The sequence below is a fragment of the Balaenoptera borealis genome (assembly GCF_965194805.1).
Source record: "Balaenoptera borealis genome assembly, chromosome: X".
Lineage (NCBI taxonomy): Eukaryota > Metazoa > Chordata > Mammalia > Artiodactyla > Balaenopteridae > Balaenoptera > Balaenoptera borealis.
Window position 1 is genome coordinate 53,460,353 of NC_138881.1, and position 20,506 is coordinate 53,480,858.

A 20,506-nucleotide genomic window follows, 5' to 3' on the forward strand; every position below is an offset into this window, starting at 1 on the left:
CTGGCTCTTGGTCACGGAAGTGATGTTAAATAAAACCCAAGCACTGAGAAGCACTCTGTGAATTCCTGCTCCAGCTTGGTGGCTCTGTCAAAGGCTTTGCCGAACCCATGGTCTTTTGATTGAGATCACACACCTGGTCTCAAGATTTAATGAAGCTCAGGTTCTTGATGTCTCGTTGCAGAAAGAATTCAGTGAGAGACAAAATGATAGGTAAGAAGTGGATTTATTTAGAGAGAAACACACTCCATAGAGTGTGGGCCATTTCAGAAAGCGAGAGAGCAAGGAGATATTTTGAATAAAAAAATCTGTTTGGGGCTTCCCTGGTGGCGCAGTGGTTGAGAATCTGCCTGCCAATGCAGCGGGCACGGGTTCGAGCCCTGGTCTGGGAAGATCCCATATGCTGTGGAGCAACTAGGCCCGTGAGCCACAATTACTGAGCCTGCGCGTCTGGAGCCTGTGCTCCGCAACAGGAGAGGTCACAATAATGAGAGGCCCACGCACCGCGATGAAGAGTGGTCCCCACTTGCTGCAACTAGAGAAAGCCCTCGCACAGAAACAAAGACCCAACACAGCCATAAATAATAAATTTAAAAAAATCTGTTTGGAAAAATAAATAAATAAATAAATAATTTTTAAAAATTATTAAATATAAAAAATTTAAAAATAATAAAAAGATAGAAAGAAAGAAGAGAGCAACCACACCAAAAAACAAATCCACCAGTGATAACAAGTGCTACAAACTATCCAAAATACAAAAAATAAAAAAGAACCGACAGACAGAACCCTAGGACAAATGGTAAAAGCAAAGCTGTTCAGACAAAATCACAGAAAGAAGCATACACATACACACTCACAGAAAGAGAAAAAGGGAAAAAAAATCTATATATAAAAAGGGAAGAGAGCAACCAAATCAATAAACAAATCTACCAATGATAATAAACTCTAAATACTAAACTAAGATAAACAGAAAACCAGAAACAAATTAGATGCAGAAAGCAACCCCAAATCTACAGTTGCTCCCAAATCCACCGCCTTAATTTTGGAATGATTTGTTGTGTATTCAGGTATTCCAGAGATGTAGAGTATATCCTGTTGATTGTGGAGATTTAGTCCACTGCTCCTGAGGCTGCTGGGACAGAAAGTTCCCTTTCTCTTCTTTGTTTGCACAGTTCCTAGGGTTCAGCTTTGGATTTGGCCCCGCCTCTGCATGTAGGTCACCTGAGGGCGTCTGTTCTTCACTCAGACAGGGTGGGGTTAAAGTTGCAGCTGATTAGGGGGCTGTGGCTCACTCAGGACGGGGGGTGGGGGAGGGAGGGATATGGAATGTGAGGCGAGCCTGCAGTGGCAGAGGCTGGGGTACATTGCAACAGCCTGAGGTGCACTGTGTATTCTCCCTGGGAAGTTGTCCCTGGATCACAGGACCCTGGCAGTGGCGGGCTGCACAGGCTCATGGGAGGGGAGGTGTATATAGTGACTTGTGCTTGCACACAGCCTTCTTGGTGGCTGCAGTAGCAGCCTTAGTATTTCATGCCTGTCTCTGGTGTCTGCACTGATAGCCGTGGCTCGCACCCTTCTCTGGAGCTCCTTTAGGTGGTTCTCTGAATCCCATCTCCTTTTGCACCCCAAAACAATGGTCTCTTTCCTCTTAGGCAGTTCCAGACTTTTTTCCGGGACTCCCTCCTGGCTAGCTGTCGCACACTAACCCCCTTCAGGCTGTCTTCACGTAGCCAATCCCAGTCCTTTCCCTGGGATCTGATCTCCGAAGCCCAAGCCTCAACTCCCAGCCCCTGCCCACCCCACCGGGTGAGCAGACAAGCCTCTCAGGCTGGTGAGTGCTGGTTGGCACCAATACTCTGTGTGGGAATCTCTCTGCTTTGCCTTCTGTACCCCTATTGCTGTGCTCTCTTCTGTGGCTCTGAAGCTTCCCCCACCCCCACCACCCCCGTCTCCACCAGTGAAGGGGCTTCCTAGTGTGTGGAAACTTTTCTTCCTTCACAGCTCCCTCCCAGAGGTGCAGGTCCCATCCCTATTCTTTTGTCTCTGTTTTTTCTTTTTTCTTTTGCCCTACCCAGGTACATGGGGGTATTTCTTGCCTTTTGGGAAGTCTGAGGTCTTCTGCCAGCATTCAGTAGGTGTTCTGTAGGGCTTGTTCCACATGTAGATGTATTTCTGATGTATTTGTGGGGAGGAAGCTGATCTTCACGTCTTACTCCTCCACCATCTTGAAGGTCTCCTATGGATATTTCTAAAAATACAAATGCACTGGGGCAAGCCCCATTCCCTGATGCTTCCAATATCTATAGCTGAGGAAGCAGTATATCAGTTGGCTTTCTTGGGAGTTAACACAGCGTGTTTAGCCCAAGACCTAATTGGAGGAGGAGAATCCAGACAGAGGCTACAAAGTCCATAAGTTTTGTGACTTTTGTCTGTCTCCTTCCCACAGGGCTATCCTCTGGAAATAGGAAGCAATGTTTGAATTGCATATGTGTCAGTCACAGCACCCCAAAGCACTGTGGCACCAACCAATCTCCCAGCAACCCTTCCTTTATAGATGTGCTGGGGACCCCAGGCTTCCAGATGTGTTGGTTGGCAATCTCCTTTGTGTCTGCAGGGCCGTCAAGAGGGGCTGGACTGCACACAAGCAGCCTGCCTTTCAGTGCCATGCAGCAGAGGCCAGCTCACCCATAGAGTGTGAATTCCTGCCTCTTCCTTCACACCAAGTCCTGTTTGCTTAGTGCCTTCCTCTCCTTCCCTGTTGTGCCCCTTGTAGCACAGTTCATGCTAAAAATGGACTGAGGAGAGACAGGAAAGTGACTGTACTATCCCAACCTGCCTCAGCATCCTCTGGTTAAGAAGCAAAGAGTTTGCAGGAAGCAACTCTGGTTAGAAAGAGAAAATTATACATTGACCTCTGTACTTTTTCTGCCTAAGTTGTCACACCAGTTAATCATAATCATTTATGGAGCAAGTGAAAGAAGAGAAATATATGGAAAACTTGGTTTCTTCTTTCAAACAGTTCACAGCCATGGATAAAAGGACTGAGGAGAGTACCAGATATGCTAATTGACTATAATAAAGTATAATCAATGTTATTAAAGACAGATTAACTAAATTTAGGAGGAAGCAGCAAATTTACTTTGGGAAAGTTAGGGAAGATTTCACATTTAGAATGAAATTTACAGTGGGTTTTGAAACTGAGTTTTGTGTACTGAGGCAGCATAATGTGCAAAGAAATGAAAGGGCATAGCTAATGGAAAGTAATTTTTAATTGCCAGGGATTAGGGTATGTGTCAGTGGGAGAATGGAAGGTGGTAGAAGGAGTGACTATGAATAGGATGTTTGAGATGAAATTTTGATACTGCACTAAGAAGTTGGCCTTATCCTGTTGATGATTGGAAATCATTAAATTCCTATCAGAAAAGTAACATAAACAACGAATTATCAGACAGAAGTATAGAGGATGAAAGGAAAGTTGCAGTTGAAGTCTTGAAAGAAAATTTTGTTTAAAAAAATTAAAGGAAGGGGCTTCCCTGGTGGTGCAGTGGTTGAGAATCCGCCTGCCAATGCAGGGGACACGGGTTCGAGCCCTGGTCTGGGAGGATCCCACATGCCGCGGAGCAACTGGGCCCGTGAGCCACAACTACTGAGCCTGCGCGTCTGGAGCCTGTGCTCCACAACAAGAGAGGCTGCGATAGTGAGAGGCCTGTGCACCGCGATGAAGAGTGGCCCCCGCTCGCCACAACTAGAGAAAGCCCTCGAACAGAAACGAAGACCCAACACAGACAAAAATAAATAAATAAATTTATAAAAAAAAATTAAAGGAAACCAAAAATGAAATAAATAAATTACAAAGACATAAAAGTGGACAAATGAAAATAGTAGATAATGTATGTCTTAAGAACCAAATTCTAGCTATAGGATGCCTTGTTTGATCCAATTTCTGGCTATGGAGACCCCAGGCAGGTGGTGGAAGTGGCTCAGATAGCTTTTGATTCAAAGACAACCAAAGCATATTGACAAACTACTATATGTCTGGGAAGATGCTAAGCAATTTTACATATATTAGATGATTTTCCTCTGGTTTGGGGATATCAGATTTTATTGTTCCTCTATGCCAGGTTACCACTCATCCCCCTCTGTATCCTCTGTCCCAACATGGATGTAGGGACAAAAGCAGGAGAACAAAAATCAGGAGGCCTTTGATCTAGTCTCAGTTATTACTTTGCTCTACTGTGTGACCTTGGGGAATTCCTTTCCCCTTTCTGGGCTCCATTTTCCCCTTTAGTGCAAAGAGTTTGAATTATCTCTAAGGATCCTTCCTACTCTGTCATACAATTTTCTAAGTAAGTAATTCAGATACAGTGAGTACTACATAAATTCTGAGCAGAGAGAATCTTATGGGCTGGGCTGATCAAGAAGGGGTTCTTGGAGGAGGTGAAATATGAGCAGAAGCTGGTAGAACTGGGCATGTCTTTCATAATTTTGTTTTCCTTTCCCTATTGTACTGAGAATAGCTGAGAGGCAGGGAAACGTACTTAAAAGTATACCATAATAGAAAAATATGAGTTTTGGAGTTGGCTGAGTTTAGAGAGGAATCCTGGATCTGCTATATTATGTGACCCCAGCTGATACTTCCAGCCCTAACAAACATCTTGATTTCAGCTTTATGAGATCTTGAAACAGAGGACCTCGTTAAGCCATGCACAGACTACTGACCCACAGAAACTATGAGATAATAAATCTGCTAGATTTATAGTAATATTATTACAGAGCAATAGATGACTAATACTATGGAACAAAATGAAATTATTTCAAAAACATGCTTAGTGAAAGAAGCCAGATCCAAAAGTGTACATATTGTGTGATCACACGTATGTAAAGCTCAAGGTCCTTTCTAAATTGAAAATTGCTTGATTCTAGAAATACCATGTCTACCATATAAGGAAGACCCTTACAAATCTAGCTCACATTATCTCCACTTTCAGACACCATAGAGAGTTTTCTTCACATTGGCTGGAACAACTTAGCCTCTAGTGTTTGTGTCAAACTGTGATGAGAATTTGGTTCAGATTTACTTTAAAAAATGTATCTTCAGTTCCAGAGCGTTGTATAGAACCTGGTGGCCCCAATCTTGCTCTTCCAAACAGTTTGATTTCTACTCCAACCCAGTATCTGAACATCCAGGCCGGTAGGTCTTGTTGCCCAGCTGCTCTCCCTTTGCGCAGCTCAGCCTCAATGCCCTCTGCTCTAAGAACTTGTGAAAAATGGCCATTCAACTTCCACAAAGAAAAACACTGTCTGGAAATTACAATTTTCCTTTCCTTTCCCTTCCTTTCCTATTCTTTTCCCTTCCCCCTTGGCAGTAGCAAGGAAGAAGAGCCAAGCAGAGGAAGTGGGTAGTTACAAATTGCTTAGAGGTCTCAGAGCAGCTCATTGGTCATTATGCTTGTTGCTAAGGCAAATGTTCCAGGCTATGAGGTAACTTTTGCAAAAGTATACGTGTTTGAGATTAAGACTAAATGATGAATGATGTCAATTGGGGGCCTGTTTATTCTCTAAAGTGAAGGGTAATCACTTGTTAGCTGATGTAAGACAGGATGCCTTGATGACAGGGAATATATTTAATTCTACCCAACAAATATCTTGTAGGTTCTGCCCCAGATCTGGCTCCAGATCTTTAGCCAGTCACTTCTCCTCTTTGGGTCTCATTCTCCCCATGCATATAATGGGACCTGGATCTTTCTTAGTGTTCCTTCTGAAACCAATATGCTGGAGACATGTCAGATCTTTACTGTTGGGGGGGAGATCTCAGCTATGATGAGGACTGTTGAAGGTTTTGAAATATGAGATGTAGAGGAGTTAAAAGTGCACTGAACTTTGAGTTCACCCTCTTAACTTTTATACTAACAAGCTGGATGACTCTGAGCAAACCACCTCATTTCTTAGAGTTTCCTTTTTCTCATTTGTAGAACAAGGGCTAGATGATCCTTAAGGCCCCTTCAACTTTGGAACACTACAAATGCATAAATTTCCAATAACAAAGACTCTATTTCATGTGCTGTGGAGACATAATTGGATAAGACAATTTTTGCTCTGAAACAACTTCACATCTAGTAGGAAAAATGGATGTTTACTGTAATTGTCCTCCTTATATCATCTGGAATCCTTGGTCCAATTCACAAATTCTCAGCCCTCTCCAATTCAAAAATTCATTCAAATGACATTTTCTACTGGATTGAGTGATTCACTAAACACATGTTAACATGCTAAGTATTTGAAGAAAATTTATCCTAAGACATATCCTAACTCTTATCTGGCATTCCAATCTGGCTCTAACCTAGTTTTCTCAGTCCTTTTGTATACCTCTATTATCACATAACACATATACAACTAAGATTTTGTGATATATCTGTCATTCTCCAGGTGGACACTTAGCTTCTGGAGGGCCATGACTAAGCCTTGGTAATTTCTGAGCTCTTTCCATGGCACTTGGCACATAATAAATGCCCAGTAAATATATGTTAAGCAAAAGAATAAATGAATAAGTGAATGAATGAAACAAATCTAATATAAGTGAGAGGCATATATAAATCACAGAGGAGATTCTAGCTTCTGGTAACTTGTGACTAGTGGAATTAAAGGAGGTTCCATGGAAAAAAATGTTATATAACAATGTTAGTAAAGATTATTAGAGTCTCATCTTGGGGAGGATTCCAATGGAGGGAGCCAAGTAAAGCCAATCGAATTAGGCAGGGAGGGGTTATGTTCAGAGACTGGGGAGCAGTTCAGCTTGGCCATTCCATGCAGGTTGATGAAAAGGTAAGGAGTGAGACAAGCAAAAGTTCTTTGGAAACAGATTATAGTAAATTTTGAGTACCAGGCTAAGGGTTTTTAACTTTCTTCTGTAGGCAATGAAGAATTACTGGTGGCTTCTGAGCACATAAATACTGTAATCCAAGGTGTGCTTGATGGAAAGGATTGTGGGAATGGGGCTGAGGAGGCACTGAAAGTTTGGGCAGTGACATGAGACTGCCTCAGAGACAGGATGACAGACCCTAGACCCTGCTGTGAGATGACAGAAGAGTGGCATTCTAGCATGCTTGTGAGAACTCAAGCCATCATAATTTAGTGATAGATGCCAACAGTTTCATGAAGGATGGCCTTATTTTCAACAAATAAATAATGAATCATTCTTTCCAGCTGTGAACACTAGGCAGCTGTGGCCCATATACGTAGTGCCAATCACCCGGGACGTGACATACCAGTTTAACAGGGGACTCTAAGTTCTGACTGAGGCTCCCTCCAGCAGTACTAATTCCTGTGTGACTTGGCCCATTCCAGCTGTGGGCTGTTCCCTGTACTACTGGGAAAATTTTTCTTGTCATAATATTGCCCTCTAGTGGTCTTTATTCTTCCTACAAGCAGAGGCACTCAACCCCATCTTTAAACTGTTCCCCTTTTCTCGCAAGTTGCAGTTTTCTTTTATGTCATTCTCTTCTTTCTCTCTCATCTCTACTTCCTTTCTCTCCTTCTCTTGTTCCATGGTAGAATGAAATAAGTGAAGCAGACAGGACTAGACTGTATTCACCCAATATTACAGATAAGGAAATTGAGGCTTAGAAAGGTGAAGTAATTTGCTCTATATCACTCAGTTAAAAAGAGGCTGGAATGGAATTCAAACCTTATCACTTGACTTAGAATTCTGGGTTCCTTCCAGGTGTCTTTCCTCATTCTCTCCTCTCCCTTTCCATACTCTCTCTTTCCCCTTTCTTTCTTTCCACAAATGCCAAGTGACTAGTCTGTACCAGGGACAGTGTTAAGACCTGGAGATGAATAGATCCTATCTTAGAGGGAACTCCCAGTCTCTCTCTCAGTACAGGCAGACATATAATAATTATACCCCAATGTGATTAGAGCATTGATAGCATCATATTGAATGTGCTGGGTCACCAAGGACATAGGGTAATTTACCTGTCAGAGAAAGGAGGGAAAGGGAGATGATTTCAGGACAAGGGACCAGCAAGCATTAAGGCTTGAGGAAAAGATACGGCATTTTCAGAGAAGGGGTAAAGGAGTGGAGGAAGGAGTGAGGTCTGGAGCCAGATTGTAGCAGACTTTGTGTGCCAGACAGAGTACTTTGGACTTTAACCTCTCTATTTACACAATTTCTGAAGCTTATAGGCAAATATGTTTTCTAAGCTATTGCCACCCACCCCCACCCCCACATACACACTAACTAAGCTGTTTAGTTCATTTGTCAGGCAGATCAAAAAAATAACAAGCAAATTATTATTATTATTATTAACATCTTTATTGGAGTATAATTGCTTTACAATGGTGTGTTAGTTTCTGCTTTATAACAAAGTGAATCAGCTATACATATACATATGTTCCCATATTTCTTCCCTCTTGCCTCTCCCTCCCTCCCACCTTTCCTATCCCACCCCTCTCGGTGGTCACAAAGCACAGAGCTGATCTCCCTGTACTATGCGGCTGCTTCCCACTAGCTATCTATTTTACGTTTGGTAGTGTATATATGTCCATGCCACTCTCTCACTTTGTCACAGCTTACCCTTCCGCCTCCCCATATTCTCAAGTCCATTCTGTAGTAGGTCTGTGTCTTTATTCCCGTCTTACCCCTAGGTTCTTCATGACCTTTTTTTTTTTTCTTAGATTGGCTATATATGTGTTAGCATAGGGTATTTATTTTTCTCTTTCTGACTTACTTCACTCTGTATGACAGTCTCTACGTCCATACACCTCACTACAAATAACTTAATTTTGTTTCTTTCTATGGCTGAGTAATATTCCATTGTTTATATGTGCCACGTCTTCTTTATCCATTCATCTGTCGATGGACACTTGGGTTGCTTCAATGTCCTGGCTATTGTAAATAGAGCTTCAATGAACATTTTGGTACATGACTCTTTTTGAATTATGGTTTTCTCAGGGTATATGCCCAGTAGTGGGATTGCTGGGTCGTATGGTAGTTCTATTTTTAGTTTTTTTAAGGAACCTCCATACTGTTCTCCATAGTGGCTATATCAATTTACATTCCCACCAACAGTGCAAGAGGATTCCCTTTTCTCCACAACCTCTCCAGCATTTATAGTTTGTAGATTTTTTGATGATGGCCATTCTGACCGGTGTGAGATGATATCTCATTGTAGTTTTGACTTGCATTTCTCTAATGATTAATGATATTGAGCATTCTTTCATGTGTTTGTTGGCAATCTGTATATCTTCTTTGGAGAAAGGTCTGTTTAGGTCTTCTGCCCATTTTTGGATTGGGTTGTTTGTTTTTTTCATATTGAGCTGCATGAGCTGCTTGTAAATCCTGGAGATTAATCCTTTGTCAGTTGCTTCATTTGCAAATATTTTCTCCCATTCTGAGGGTTGTCTTTTGGTCTTGTTTATGGTTTCCTTTGTTGTGCAAAAGTTTTTAAGTTTCATTAGGTCCCATTTGTTTATTTGTGTTTTTATTTCCATTTCTCTAGGAGCTCGGTCAAAAAGGATCTTGCTGTGATTTATGTCATAGAGTGTTCTGCCTATGTTTTCCTCTAAGAGTTTGATAGTGTCTGGCCTTACATTTAGGTCTTTAATCCATTTTGAGTTTATTTTTGTGTATGGTGTTAGGGAGTGTTCTAATTTCATACTTTTACATGTATCTGTCCAGTTTTCCCAGCACCACTTATTGAAGAGGCTGTCTTTTCTCCACTGTATATTCTTGCCTCCTTTATCAAAGATAAGGTGACCATATGTGCGTGGGTTTATCTCTGGGCTTTCTATCCTGTTCCACTGCTCTATATTTCTGTTTTTGTGCCAGTACCATACTGTCTTGATTACTGTAGATTTGTAGTATAGCCTTAAGTCAGGGAGGCTGATTCCTCCAGCTCCATTTTTCTTTCTCAAGATTGCTTTGGCTATTCAGGGTCTTTTGCTTTTCCATACAAATTGTGAAAAATTTTTTTCTAGTTCTGTGAAAAATGCCAGTGGTAGTTTGATAGGGATTCAAGTAAATTATTTTTAAGCTTATCCAGAGACACAGTGTAAACCCAGGGCCAAAAGGGGACCAAACACTGATTTCCTACCTTCCAGGTGTCCTGATGTTGATCAAAATTGAGGAGAAGAGGCATATGTGGAGAAAGAAATTCAAAAACAATGAGACAGATTCCAGACATCTAGACCAATCTCAGGTAAATAATTATTAGCCTGGGGCTTACCATGAGCAAAGTCCTCTCACAACCACTGGGTTCTTCAACAATCCTAGGAGGGATGTTAAGAGGCAAGTTCAGCTCTTTGTTTTCCAGAAGAAACAAAGGTTCAGAGACTGACTTACTCCATGCTAAGGGAAGGAGGCAGAACAGGATTCCAAGTTCAGTACTGTTGATAACCATCTAGTTCCTGTCAAGAAATATAACCAAAGGAACACTAAAGCCTCAAGCATTTTGAAGACTCATTAACAACACTTTAATTTAAAATACCTCACAGTTAATTTCCATTTCCTGCACATTTTCTTCAGACATATGGTCTTAGGACCCAGAGAAGCCACATTGAGCCGTGGCTGTGACCAGTATGACACATTTACATTCTGAGCCAAAATACCAACAAAGGTCATTCTTACTCAGGGCCAGTTGAGCAGCATTTAGGCCTAGGATTCCAGGAACTGGAAACATACCAAGAAATTGACTTATTTTCCCCCACCAGATAAAACAGTCCTTGAAACTTGTTCAGTGATCTTTAGGCATTCTTCTGCCTTTAGATGCTTCTCTTTCATAACTGACTTTCTCTCTGTTTGCACCTCCTGACCTCAGGGCATGGACCTCAGGGATCTGCTACTGTTCTTCTCTAAATGCTCTTTCTTTTTGTGTCTTATATCTCCATCACTCTATGTGTATGTATCCGTCTCTAAGAGAGATCTCATCTCCTCTATGCTGAGACTCCCACATGTCCTCATGTGGTACCAAGCCATAAACATTTATAAATTCCTTATAAATCCTTACAAAACACTATGAAGTATGTGGGTAGCATCATTAACCTTTTTTAACAGATGAGGAAACTGATGCCCAGAAAGGTTAGGTTATTTTCCCAAAGTCAAACTGTTAAGAAATGCAAGATTTGAATCCAAGTAGTAGATTCTAAAGCCTGTATACTAAAGCACTGTCCATGTTATCTTGCTTTTAATTTCAACATTCAGGGCCTCTCACCTCTTGCTTTCACCCCTTGTCCCAGTCAGTTATCCTAATATATTAGGTTCATTTCAACCTTTATATATTGGTTTAAGCTGCTTCCCCTACGCCCAACACCATCCGGTTTTTATTTCTCTGTACCTATAAAGATATTTGGAGGATTAATTCAAAGTCCTATGTTTTCCACAAAGCCTTCGCTAAACACTCTAGGATACATAACATCTTGATTGCAGTTAGCATGGAATCTTAGAATGTCTTTTCACTGATCTTTTAGTACGCAGGGATAGATATCTTTTCAATTCTATCTTAGCTTTTTCAAGAACAGGCACTTCTCTCATGGCAGTCAGATAGCTTTAACACAACACTTAGGTATATACTTCTAGTGAACCAATTTTCCAAATCTAAGTAAATACTGGTGTGACAACAAGTCAAATTACTTGAATCTGGAATGAATTGTCCCAGTCCACAGGGTAGACTTTAGCTTGTGCAATAAATAATTTAACCAATGGTTAATTAAATAATCAATTGTCTTAGTTAATCAACTCATGTTTATAAGAATGTTAACAGATTTGTTACAGCAGGCAGATAGCTAGATATGAGCAGAGAAAGGGGCGGCAGGGGCCAGGTGGCAGGAAAGCATGCATCTTGTAAACAGCGGGTGTCTATGGGCAGACAAAGAAAAGTAGGAACCTCCAGACTGACAGGAAACCACACATTTTGGGGGAGAAGTGTCCTGGAGGTGGACAGGCTGGACATGTGGGTGAGGCTGGTCTAAGAGGCTTGTTCAGGCTTCCTGGTGGGAGGGACTGGTGCCTGCCCACTAGTGGGTGGAGCTGGGTCTTGTCCCTCTGGTGGGCAGGGCCATGTCAAGGGGTGTGTTTAGAAGCAGCTGTGGGCTCAGGAAGACTTTAAGCATCCTGTCCACTGGTGGGTAGGGCTGCATTCCTGCCCTGTTGGTTGTTTGGCCAGAGGCATCCCAGCAGTGGAGCCTATGGGCTATGGGGTGGAGCCAGGTCTTGGTGTCAAAATGACAACCTCCAGGATGGCTCATGCCAGTGAGTACTCCCCAGTACCTCTACCACCAGTGTCCTTGTCCCTGCAGTGAACCACAGCTGCCCCCCACCTCCCTAGGAGACTCTCCAAGTCCACCAGGTAGGTCTGGCCCAGGCTTCTATGAAGTCACTGTTTTTTTCTCCTGGGTCTCGGTGTACATGAGACCTTGTGTGTGCCCTCCAAGAGTGGAGTTTCTGCTTCCCTCAGTCCTGTGGAGTTCCTGTGATCAAGGCCCACTGGCCTTCAAAGCCAAATGTTCTGGAGGCTCCTCCCCCAATGCCAGACCTCCAGGCTTGGGAGCCAGATGTGGGGCTTAGAATTCTCACTCTTGTGCGAGAACCTCTGCAATATAATTATTTTTCAGTTTGTGGGTCGCCCACCCAGTGGGCATGGGATTTGATTGTATCACAGATGCACCCCTCCTACCATCTCCTTGTGGCTTCTTTTTGTCTTTGGAAGTAGAATATCTTTTTTGGTAGGTTACAGTCTTTTTTGTCAATGGTTATTCAGCAGGTAGTTGTGATTTTGGTGTTTTTGTGAGAGAAGGTGATCTCAGGTCCTTCTATTCCACCACCTTTTTCTCAGACCTGGTGTCCCAGCCCAGGCTCCCTCACCCAGGGCAGCACCCACCCATTTGCTGTGGGTATCTATGAGGAGCACTCAAGACAGAGCGCAGGGCCTGCTCCCGGTGCCAAGGTCACAGTCTTGGAGGGGTGCCCATCCTTGGGTCCAAGCCACAGCAGACCCAGCAGATCCTCTATATATTTAACAACCATTTGGTTTTCCTTTTCCGTGAAATGCCTGTTCAAATCCTTTTGCTGATATTTCCATTTTGGTTTATCTTTTTTTTTTGAATCACATTAGAGGTTTATATATAAAATGCCACTAAATAAATGTACACAATGTTAGCTTGTGTTAGCATTTTGAATGTTAAGAGGCAAGTGGACTTTTCTTAATATCCATTGATTCTTTTTTTCAACTATTTGTTGAACACCTGCTATGTTCCAGACTCCAGAGTATATAATGTTGAGCAAAAGAGATATAATTCCTGCCCTCATGAAAATTATGATCAGTTAAATGGGTAGATAGATATTAATTAAACTATTAATTAACTAGTTACAAATAATTATAAGTGCTATAAGAGAAAAGTACTTTGACTAAAAGGATTGAGGAATTCAGGCTGGTGGGCCATTAGGTAGGCTGCAATAGAGAAAGGATGAGTAGCAGTGCTCCCATTCAAAGAGCCAGAACCAATAGGAAAGGATCTCTCATCTCCTGAAGACAATCACCCTCTAAGGCTGTTTCTCATTAGCTCTAGGATCACAATCTGCTTGAAAAGTATTGCTTTATGAAATAAAGTTAGCTATAAAGGCACTGGATGAATAGATAATCTAGCACTTCAATATTAATCTTTGGCCAAAAATGAGGAAGAGACTATCCTCTGTATCCCCAGGACAAGTCCACTGCCAGAATCCTTCTAGGAAAGCCAGCAGAAATATGTGATGGGTAAACCAAATGTTTTCTGCAGAAACTAGGGAAACTGTGACTTGTGGAACCTCAGTAAGACTGTGTACTCCATTATAGCATTATCAACACCAGCAAGAGCAATGATATTAGCAACATCAAAACTCAGAGCAATAGCAAGAATATCAAGATGCTTAAAAACAGGAGCAACAATATCAACACGAACAAGAACATCAATCACAACAACAGACAGTATAAGGACAGAGGATGATAAGAGCACCTCAGACTTTTTTGTACTTACTCTTTCAAGAAGACAGTAACAGCAAGTTCAAGGATGCTTGCCACTTCTGTCATGCTATGCAGTGAGAAACCACCTTCAACCTCAAGAAACATGGAATGGAGGATAAAGTGTGGCCCCAGAATGTGATCCATCAAACTCCAATGATCCAGTGGAGAGACACCATCCACTGTGAGGAAAACCACAATCCTGAGCAAGAATTGCTCCTAAGAGTTGTATGAGGAAGTCCAAAAAATTTGGAGAAGTAGTCCATTTCATCTGGTCTCTACTCCCACATTTCCAGCCTTTCCATGCTTGACTGAGAAGCCCATCTAGGCTTGGGACCTAAGAAAGTCTTCCTAACACAGAAAACAGTTTGGGTTGTGGTAGGCAGCATTGGCCTAAATAGTTTTTATTTATGATGCTTTATAACAAAATAGAATGGCCTTTACTTTAATTGACTCATCATTTTAAGACCTTGAAACTTAAGAAGCAGAAGAATATAAGACTTCAAATTCTCCAGGACTCATGGCTCTCTGGCTGATGAAAGCTTCAGGATATGGTTTGAGGCTAGGCTGTGATAAGGGCTGGGCCGTAGTGAGTTTGGAAGTTAGGGCTGCTCCAGGGGGAGGTTTGAACCCATAGCCACTCTAGGGAAATGTGGGGGTCTCGGCTGTCCCAGTTTGTCAATGTTCCTCTCAGAGTGTGGTGCCCATAAGGGAAAACATTCTGTAGTCTGACTTTTTTGGCCACCACATTTCACAACTGATGCATACTGAACTCACTGTCCACCGAAATCCCGAAGCTGTATTACACATGCTGCCTCTAAGCCACATCTCATCAGTGGCCCTTCTCCTTGGATAGTGTCAGCGGCGCATCAACACATTCTTTTGTTTTTGTCTCCTCTTTCTCTAGCCTCCAAGGAGACTATCCCCCTCAACCTCCTGTCTGTTGTGACAACACAACAGTAACTTCAGCCAAATTACAACATAATTGAATAGGTTACTGTTTTCTATATACTAAATTCCATTCCTGCTATGTCTTCCTAAACACTGGACTTGGGACACAACTGGTCCTTTTATTGAGACTTGGGACACATTCGAGTTCCATCACACCAGTAATACGTGTCCAAATCCCTTTTTCAGGCTCAACTCTTTCTGCAAAAGGCTGAGCTCATATGTTTCTTGTTGATTATGTTTGATTCATTTTCCAAACAAACAAATTTGGTCTAATTTGACCTCTACAGGAGCAAGTAGAGGAGATGGGGTTGGTTGGAGGATGTGATCCTTGTGGGATTTGACACACCTTCACGATAACTATCCAAAGTTCAACTCCTCCAGAATTTATAATAATCAGCTCTTACATATCATTTTTTTCTTTTTAAAGGTTAAACAAGTCTGATTTTATTATAAAGAGGCTTTACTCACTCTTTCTTTCTTTCTTTCTTTCTTTCTTTCTTTCTTTCTTTCTTTCTTTCTTTCTTTCTGGCTGTGTTGGGTCTTTGTTGCTGTGCACAGGCTTTCTCTAGTTGTGGCCAGTGGGGGCCACTCTTCATTGCAGTGTGCAGGCTTCTCATTGTGGTGGCTTCTCTTGTTGTGGAGCACGGGCTCTAGGCTCATGGGCTTCAGTAGTTGTGGCACATGGGCACAGTAGTTGTGGTTCGTGGGCTCTAGAGTGCAGGCTCAGTAGTTGTGGCGCACAGGCTTAGTTGCTCAGGCGGATTCTTAACCACTGCGTCACCAGGGAAATCCCTGCATATCATTTCATTTAGTCACTGTAAGAGTCCAGTGAGATACATATTGTCACCTGTTTATTGATGAGAAAGCCAAGGTTTAGAGAGACTAAGGGTTGTGTTTAAGAGTTACACAACTAGTTATGAGCAGAGCTGAACACAGAAACTCTCTTGAATAATAATGCAGGACTTTTCTGCCTTTCCATTTGGCTTTACCTAAAAGTTGGTGGGACCTCCCACCTATGCTACTCCTGCCATGGCTATCCTGTTTCTGACTGTTTTTGGAGACCTCACAGTGGGACAAAATATGCCTGTGACAAAATCATGTGGTGCCTTGTCCAGACCTGAAGTAAAAGAGAAAGGAAACTGGCCTCATTGCTTAGGTGCTGCTGCCAATGAGGTGGCCTGGTCATAGTGCTTAAAGAGGAGGAGAGAGATTTAACCAGACTACTAAGAAGGTCTCCCTTTGCCAGGGACTCATAATGCCCTGAGAGAGACATCAGTGGGCAATGGACTAAAAAAAATTGGTCTCTGCCTGTATTAGTTTTTTAGGGTTGCCATAATAAAAAATTCAGACTGGGTGGCTTAAAAAACAAACAAAAAATATTTCCTTACAGTTCTGGAGGTTAGAACTTTAAGGTGTCAGCAGGTTTGGCTTCTCCTGAGGCCTCTCTCTTGTCTTGGAGGTGGCCACCTTCTCACTGTGTCCTCACATGGTCTTTCCTCCATGTGTACACATTCTTGGTGCCTCATTTTGTGTCCAAATTTCCTCTTCTTATAAGGATACCAGGCAGATTGGATTAGGGCCCATCCCAATGGCCACATTTTAACTTAATTACCTCATTAAAAGCCCTATATCCAAATACAATCATATTCTGAGGTACTGGGGGTTCAACATATGAATTTTAGAGGACACAACTCAGCCCATAATACTGTTCCTCAGAGCTTGGACTGAATCTAGTCCTCCTTTTAGTTTTAAATACATAAAGAATAGCTGCATAAAGAGACACATAAATAAGATATTTCTGAGAAGAAGGATGTGTGGTGAGAGGGGTCAAGATATTGATTACCATCTAGTATCTATACCTGTTCCCCCAGGTTCCAATTCCTTCATCCCTAGGCCTAGAATTTCAGGGTTTCTTGGCAACCCCTTATTGTCTTCTTGCTAGCAGAATCTTATTTTTCTTGCTGAACTGTCTCTTTTTCTCCTTTTTGGCTAATATTTGATCCTTTGAGAAAGTTTGGCTTTCTGGAAGCAAGTATAAAAAATAATATTTTGATCTATATTTATAGATCTTTGATCCAAAAATGGACATTCTATCTTTAGGCAATGATAATCATAAATATGGTAGACATAGATTTCAGATTTCCCAGCATAACTTCAGGTCTAAAAGTTTGGTCTTATTGCTCCCATAATTACATGCACATTTGTTAGACTGTTTGTTCGCATCTGGGTTCAGAAAATATACTTCAGGGAGTTACTAAATAAATTTTAGTATTCCCTTCAATAACTTTCCATTGTTTGGGGGACAAATTCTAAACTCAGCATGACATTCTATGTTCTCAGTGATTTGGACCTGCACATCTATTCAGTTTCATCTCCTGCCACTCCTCAACATAAATTTTGTGATCAAACCACACAGAATTTTAGTCACCCAAAATTACCTGCTTCATCTACATGTCTGCACATGTGTTTTAGGATACTCTTCTAGAATGCCTATGATGCTCTTCTTCCCACCTCTACCCATAAACTGCCTGCTATCATCTAATTTATCCTTCAAGTCTCACTTAAAATCTTCTCTGTGAAACTTCTCCTGCCCTCCCCAGGAAGTTAATCACTCCTGTTTTGCCACTGTAGTTTATATGTACTATATTACATATTATATATACTATAACATAGCTTATACATATTGTATTACATATTATACTTGAATATATCATAGTGATTAGCACTTTGTCCTAATTGAACCATTCCGTTTATTTGGTTATCTTCCCCACTAAACAGGGACCTGACTCAGAGTAAGTACTCATGTGTTTGTAAATTAATGAATAAAAAAATATGAAGAGGACATTGCCAAGGATGTGTGTCTTCCCCTTCCTACCCTCCAACATGATCAACATAATTTCTGTGATTAATGATATGGGAGTGAGGTAGAGATAAGAATAGCTAAACCTAGGCTTCTAACCTGTTTACCAGTTATGGGATCTGATCTGATCTAAGCTGAATTACCAATGCTGGGCCCTAAGAAGACCAATCCAAGTTGTCAAATTAACCTAAACTCCAAAAGGTATAAGTAGTGCAGGGGAAAGCAGGATGGCCTGATAGACATGTTCCCAGACAGGCCAACTGTCATGTTGAGGGGTTCAGAAAACCTGGCTTCTTCCGCCTCCATCACCTGAGGTCCCCATCCCAGGGTCCCTGAGACTCTGAGAGACCAGAATATTGCCACAGAAGTGGGGAAATACCAGCTTGGAAATTGCCACACGTAGGCTTTGGGGAGGTAGTATGGGGGTAGGATGGAGGAAGAATGGTACAGAGGGACTGATGCAAAAGCCAACTGTCATTCTTGAGCAACTGAGGAGGTATGGGCTAGAAGTCCAGACTGCTGTTGCTGGGACTTCCCTTTCACAATGACTCTGCAGTGAGTAACCGCTGGGGAGGCGGTTACAGAGGCCACCTCAGGCCAAGCGTGGGCTAGGGGTGGTGGCAGATAAGCCACCCACTCATGAGTTCCCACCCCATCCTACTTTCCTTCTTCACATCTATTATTACATCAGATCTGACAACAGCCCTGTAGTGTAGGCAGGGCAACGATTATGACCTTTTTTTTTTTAAATAAATTTATTTATTTATTTTTGGCTGTGTTGGGTCTTCGTTTCTGTGCAAGGGCTTTCTCTAATTGTGGCAAGCAGGGGCCACTCTTCATCGCGGTGCGCGGGCCTCTCATTATCGCGGCCTCTCTTGTTGCGGAGCACAGGCTCCAGACGCGCAGGCTCAGTAGTTGTGGCTCACGGGCCTAGCCGCTCCACGGCATGTGGGATCCCCCTGGAGCAGGGCACGAACCCGTGTCCTCTGCATTGGCAGGCGGATTCCCAACCGCTGCACCACCAGGGAAGCCCTGACCTTTGTTTTACATTTGAGGATGTTGAGGCCCAGAGCAGTGGTCCGTAAAGCAGCCTCTTTCCCTACTAAACTGCTCAACTGCACTGAACTAATGGTCCCTCCATGCCCAGAGCTTGAGCTCTGCTCTTGCTGGAGCCTCATGTCCATCCAACTTAATAGCTGTTTGGCCTTTCCATGACTTCAACTTCTCCATTTCAGCCTAAGTATAACACTGACCCCAGTAATGTCAACTTCTCTCATCCTGACTTATGTTGGGTCAGAGGCAGCAGTCATTTACTCACTAAATATTATTTAATGTCTCCTACCATGTGCCAGGTACTAAGCATTAGCTAATATATCAGTGAATAAAACACAGTTCCTGTTTTTCTCACAGAGCTCACAGTCACAAAATGCAGTGTCCAGAACCAGGGAGGTGACCAGCAATAAACATGTAAATTGACCCAAAATTAAATTATTCAAAATGGAAGGAAGCATTATACTGTGAAGAAAATCAGTAGGGTTTTTACTGTGTGAGAGAAAAAGGATAAGGAGAGCTACTCTTTGGTTGGAAGGGGGGCCATCCCATGAAAAGGATATTTTAAGTTAAGACCTGAAGGATGAGAAGGATTCAGACATGGGTTGAAGGGAATTTCAAAGGCCAGGAGGTAAAAAAGAGCCAGAGATGTACATAGTCCACCTGACTAGGGTTAATAGCCATCTGGAGGCAGTGTAGTACGCAGGAACAGCACTGGATGCAACCTGAGGAATCGCTTTGCTGTTAGAGCCATTCCTGCTAAAAGTTCTTTAAATGGCGCAGAAAGGAACTGGCATTTACTAAGTGTCTACTATGTGCCAGGCATAAATTAATCCCTTTTCCGCATGGATTTTTAAATTTTGTTCAGTCTCAGCATTCTCATCTGTATAACAAGGAAGTGGGGATATTTGTTGCCTAAGGGCTCTTATAGCTTGGAGACATTAACTAGTCCATGACCCCATCTTCCTGTTAGAAAGTTGAAGCCTGCAGAGATGAAGCGCTTTTGCCTCAGGTTGTCTGATGGATAAGTATATCACTCTTCAACTCTAGGCCTGATCAACTAGGGTAGGACTGAGATAGTCTCATCTGAACTAAAAACTAAATGGGCACACCAGACTCTTGGCACTGCTCAGGAAGAAGTGTACGGGGAGACTCCATCTTGGATGCAGAGGGAGTAAGTCATCTGTGAGCCCATTGACAGTATGGTTTTGCCTTTGGATGTCAGCAAAGCTTTTCTTAGCAGCAGATATTTCCAGGAAGAGCAGAAACTGCAACGCAATGTTTTGGGTAGATAAGCTTTATCTTGGTCGGGGCAGGAGCCTTGGAAGAGGGTTAGATATAAAGTCCAAAATCTTTGTGCTTTCATGGGAGGAGATCTGATGAAAGTTTCAAATCCATTTTCATTTATTTTCTATAGCCCTCTTTTCTTCTACTTCTCCTCTGCCTCCTTCTCCTCCTCCTCTGCCTCCTTCTCCTCCTCCCCTCCCCCTTCCCCCTCCTCCTCTTCCCCCTCCCCCTCCTCCTTCTCCCTCTCCTCCTCCTCCTCCTCCCCTCCCCCTCCCCCTCCCCCTCTTCTCTCTGCAACTCAAAGTGCTACAGCCAGTTATAACCTCAGGCTCAGGTTTACCTTAACACTGGTCCTAATATCTATCCC

The 20,506-nt window shown here is 42.4% G+C and overlaps 1 protein-coding gene across 1 annotated transcript in view; it reads right to left on the minus strand.

The window, feature by feature from the left end:
* Window positions 1-12,665: 12,665 nt before the first annotated feature.
* The window catches only part of VSIG4 (V-set and immunoglobulin domain containing 4), a 58,289-nt gene continuing 50,448 nt past the window's right edge, over window positions 12,666-20,506 (minus strand). Inside the window, exon 7 of the mRNA XM_082376684.1 lies at window positions 12,666-15,789. Coding sequence (XP_082232810.1) covers window positions 15,755-15,789 — 35 coding nt within the window. The 3' untranslated portion in view covers window positions 12,666-15,754. The remainder of the gene's footprint in view (window positions 15,790-20,506) is intronic.